This window comes from Setaria viridis, chromosome 7 (assembly GCF_005286985.2).
Source record: "Setaria viridis chromosome 7, Setaria_viridis_v4.0, whole genome shotgun sequence".
Taxonomy (NCBI): Eukaryota; Viridiplantae; Streptophyta; class Magnoliopsida; order Poales; family Poaceae; genus Setaria; species Setaria viridis.
The window spans coordinates 15,175,495-15,179,935 of NC_048269.2; the positions used below are offsets into that span (position 1 = coordinate 15,175,495).

General features: G+C 47.4%; 1 protein-coding gene across 2 annotated transcripts; it reads left to right on the forward strand.

Annotated features, from left to right (window-relative positions):
* Nucleotides 1–918: 918 nt before the first annotated feature.
* LOC117865467 (probable GABA transporter 2) lies at nt 919–3,225 on the forward strand. Of its 2 annotated transcripts, XM_034749680.2 has the most exons (6): nt 924–1,383; nt 1,452–1,549; nt 1,658–1,844; nt 1,941–2,071; nt 2,188–2,424; nt 2,564–3,225. In XM_034749680.2, the coding sequence occupies exons 1-6, from the start codon at nt 1,026–1,028 to the stop codon at nt 2,960–2,962; spliced, it is 1,410 nt and encodes a 469-aa protein (XP_034605571.1). In that variant the 5' UTR covers nt 924–1,025; the 3' UTR covers nt 2,963–3,225. The 2 variants fall into 2 exon arrangements, with proteins under 2 accessions (XP_072151142.1, XP_034605571.1); XM_072295041.1 differs by having other exon boundaries at nt 919–1,383; nt 1,658–2,071.
* Nucleotides 3,226–4,441: the final 1,216 nt, after the last annotated feature.

The following is a 4,441-nucleotide window of genomic DNA, read 5'->3' on the forward strand; positions in this document are numbered from 1 at the left end:
CACCAAGTTAGTTAGATCTAGTGCTAGCAATGACCTTATAAGAGCATCTAGAAGAGTGCCTAAAAAAATAAAGTCCAAAAAGCTTGGTTTTGGGATCTTGCAAAAAAATATTGGGAGGAAAAAAAATACCCTTCTAACCAACGGTTCCAAAAAGAGATCCCAAAAAGATGCAATTGCTACCACGTCATCCGTTTATGGGCCCAATGTTTGATTTTTCCCCTCCGTGAATAGTAACTCATGATTTTTCCCCTCCACCTCCGCCGTTTTTCGCGTGTGATTGGGAGTTCGGAGAGGGGGCAAATTTGGCTGTGGATGGAGCTGGTATTGGGCATGTGGAAAAAATACAAACCAGATTAGACAACTGTTGGAGCACCATTTTTTCATCTTCATCCCCAATACTAATTATTGGAAGTATTAATTGAACACTCTTGGAGGTGTTCTAACTTCTTAATAATATTGGAAATTCCGTAGCTGGGGTTGCTTCCCTGGTAACATGGAAGTGTGCTGTAGATCACATTCGTTTTTTTTTATAAGAAAACATTTTAATATTTTACACAAATCTTATCTATTATACTTGGGTGTTGTCCTCACACTTTTTTTCTGTTGAATCATCGTATGCGAGAATTCTACTCCCTCCGTTCTTAAATAACGCCGTTGACTTTTTACTCCAACTTTAACCACCAATATCTACTGAACGAATTAGTTAACTAAAGTAAAATGTGTACCATTATATCTATTGTCAAATGTACTTTAGATTTAACTTGTAGGTTTATCTATTTACAAAAATATTTGTAGAAAAGACGAGTCAAACTAATGAAAAAAGTCAACGACGTCATATATTCAAGAATGGAGGGAGTTTTTTTTTACCTCTTATGATTGACACGAAGCTTCTGAACGAGCCTCTCCGTTCATGCATAACTACAATAAAGATGTTACATTCGCTCTCCACAAAGCTGTGTGAGCTTGGCCTCTCTGAACCAGCACGCCATTGAAAGCAAGAACTGGAGGACACCCTCGCCTCGGCCATGACAGTGACCGCAGTCCACGCCAGCATGCCGCCGTCCACCGACGTCGAGACCGCCGCCGGCAACGGCAACGGCAACGGCAAGCCCGCCGCCGACGCCGGGGCGGCCTTCGTGCTCGAGTCCAAGGGGACGTGGTGGCACGCGGGGTTCCACATGACGACGGCGACCGTGGGCCCCGCGCTGCTGACGCTACCGTACGCGCTCCGGGGGCTCGGGTGGTGGCTCGGCGTCGCGGCGCTGACGGCGCTCGCCGCTGTCACCTTCTACTGCTACCTCCTCGTGTCCAGGGTGCTCGACCACTGCGAGGCCGGCGGCCGCCGCCACATCCGGTTCCGCGAGCTCGCCGCCGACGTCCTCGGTAATAATATGCTTCATTTAGCTACTTAACATCGCAATTGAGAGCTTGATTTTTGTTTGATTTTCTAGGATCTGAATGGGCGTCTTACCTGGTGCTGATCGTGCAAACTGCGATCAACGCCGGGGTTACCATTGGGAGCATCTTGCTTGCCGCCGACTGCCTTCAGGTATGTACTCCAATTTCCTTGTTTCTTACTATTATGCCTTTCAAAGGATGCTAAAAATGCTCTGAATATCCCAGATGATTACAGAGGCTGATTCGAACTAATTTGCAGATAATTTACTCGCACGTCGAGCCACATGGCCACCTGAAGCTGTACCATTTCGTCATCGTCGTCGCCGTGGTGCTGGCGATCCTGTCGCAGATGCCGTCGCTGCACTCGCTGCGGCACATCAACTTCGGCTCGCTGATCGTCAGCGTCGGCTACACCGTGCTTGTTTCTGTGGCTTGTATTTGTGCTGGTAAGATGATTTCTAATCTGATCATGGTGCCAAAGATGCATAGATCGATCCTGCATTATTGTTGCAGCAGTGATGCCAGCATCCTGATGCACACAGGTTTGTCGAGTAATGCTCCACCCAAGGATTACTCGTTGAGCTCATCCAAGTCGGCGAGGACCTTCAACGCGTTCCTCTCCATCTCCATCCTCGCCTCCGTCTTCGGCAACAGCATTCTGCCTGAAATCCAGGTTGATAAATTCATCCTCCAATTACAAATCTTCAGAAGTTTCAGAGAGATGCCCGCTTTATGTGATTCAGAAATAATTAAACCTGACGGCCTCGCTCTGGGCATGCATGACCGCAGGCCACGCTGGCGCCGCCGGCGTCGGGGAAGATGGCGAAGGCGCTGGTGCTGTGCTACTCCGTGCTGTCCCTCACCTTCTACTTCCCGGCCATGACCGGCTACTGGGCTTTCGGCAACCAGGTCCGCTCCAACTTGCTCAAGAGCCTCATGCCCGACACGGGCCCGTGGCTCGCCCCGGCGTGGCTCCTCATCCTCGCCGTCGTCCTCGTCCTCCTCCAGCTCATCGCCATCGCCCTGGTCAGCACAGCCTCCATATCCGATTCCATGGCATGAACATATATAAACATATATACATATCCACATGTTCTTGTGATTTCGCAAAGATTCAACAACTCTGAACGCGGAATTGATGCACGAAATTAAATGCGTGCGGCAGGTATACTCGCAGGTGGCGTACGAGATCATCGAGGCCAAGTCGGCGGACGCGGCGCGGGGGCGGTTCTCGCGGCGGAACCTGGCCCCGCGGGTGGCGCTGCGGACGGCGTACGTCGCCGGGTGCGCGCTCGTGGCGGCGATGCTGCCCTTCTTCGGCGAGGTCATCGCCGTGGTGGGCGCCGTCGGGTACATCCCGCTCGACGTCGTCATCCCCGTCGTCATGTACAACATAGCGCTGGCCCCGCGCGGCGGCGGGCGGCGGCGGTCGCCGGCGTACCTGGCGAACGCCGCCATCATGGTGGTGTTCGTCGGACTCGGGGTGATCGGCGCCGTCGCGTCGGTGCGGAAGCTCGCGATCAACGCGGACCGGTTCAAGCTCTTCAGCAATGGGCTCTCTTAGGCCTTGTTTGAAGCGCCTAAACACCGGCCCATCTGTTGGATAGTATGGAATTTTTAGGCCTGCCCAAATACTAGGACAATCCTCCCCCATGTGTAAGATTGACTAGCATTTATCAAGGGATGTTCAAATGACGGAAAATAGGTTAATTTTCAAAGAAAACAGGCAAAAAGAAGAGAATGATGCGATGATGTAGTAAGATTAGCTACAATTATCGACGATGTTCAAACGAAGCAAATAAAAATAGCTCAATTTTCACAGCCAAACAGGCGAAAAGAAAGGGAATGATGCGATGATGAAGTTGCGGTTGTGGAATCAATGATGCGGGTGTGCAGTAAACATGCTTCACTAGTAAATTGTTTTTTCCTAAGTAGCAGTGGCGGGTATACCCATTGATAAAGAACCAAAACCTTTATCTCAATGTGGAGCATGCACGCCTGGACACACTAGTCAGTAATGCATTTTGTATTCCTGCTCCAGTTTTTGTATCATTTTGCTTTTGGGCACGTGAACCGATTGGAACTAGGAACAATAAACAAGTTGAGTGCTGAATCATTTCAGATGCATTATAGTATATATCTATTGCGGGGTCCTATCTCGTAAAAAGCCAAACTTTTTTTAAAAAAAAAACGTGGCAACAGAACTCAAAAGTAGTTGAACGAACTTATCATTTGTAGCTTGCAACTAACCATTGAAATGTGCCTAGCTGCAGGTACACTGCCGAGCAGTGTTCTCACTGTCTTCTGTCAGCTATGGACGAAGTCAAGTATGCTGGATTGTGATGGGTGTACAAATTGATTACCAAAATCTATGCCATCAGATTTTACTCATTATTAGCAAAACACAAAATCCTTCCATGGATAACACAGAAACATTATGGATGGGGTCGAAGCTGTCTCTTTATCTTGTAATATTATATGAGATACAAATTAAAAGCAAAAAACGAGTGGGCATAATTCGGGATAGTTCTTAAGCTTGACTTTAGAAAGCAAGCGACAGAGTGAACTAGCGACTCTTGTTCTAATGTCTAGAAAATCAATGGCCTTTAGTCGTCAATGGCAAACATGGACCAAAACAGTGATGCCTACATTTAAATTTATATTAAATATGATGATAAATGATAACATGGGCTCTTACTTTACTAGCAACGAGGGTGAGATGACAAAAGGTGCTCCATTTTCTCCATTTCTATTCCATTTGGCAGCTTATTGCCAACCTACAACTACTCAAGAAGAACAGCATAATAGCTTAGTGCAATGTATGTTACTCATCTTTCTCGAAACGTTTGCTTAATAGCTCCAAATAATTAGCAGCTCAATCCATAGATCTACAACCTTTTGTTCACATCGCAGCAATAATTGTGGTTCACTGCATTCGTGAAAGAGAATGTCTGAAGCCGGAAATATATCATCCACTATCTAAAAAAACACTAGGCAACTCATGTAGTTTCCTTTTTCTCCTGTGCCTTCGATTATCATTCTG

Coding starts and splice junctions, on each gene's coding strand:
- LOC117865467 (XM_072295041.1), top strand. CDS start 1,026: ATGACAGTGACCGCAGTCCACGCCAGCATGCCGCCGTCCACCGACGTC. Junction 1,384..1,451: donor GCTCGCCGCCGACGTCCTCG/GTAATAATATGC, acceptor TTGATTTTCTAG/GATCTGAATGGGCGTCTTAC. Junction 2,425..2,563: donor AGCTCATCGCCATCGCCCTG/GTCAGCACAGCC, acceptor TGCGTGCGGCAG/GTATACTCGCAGGTGGCGTA.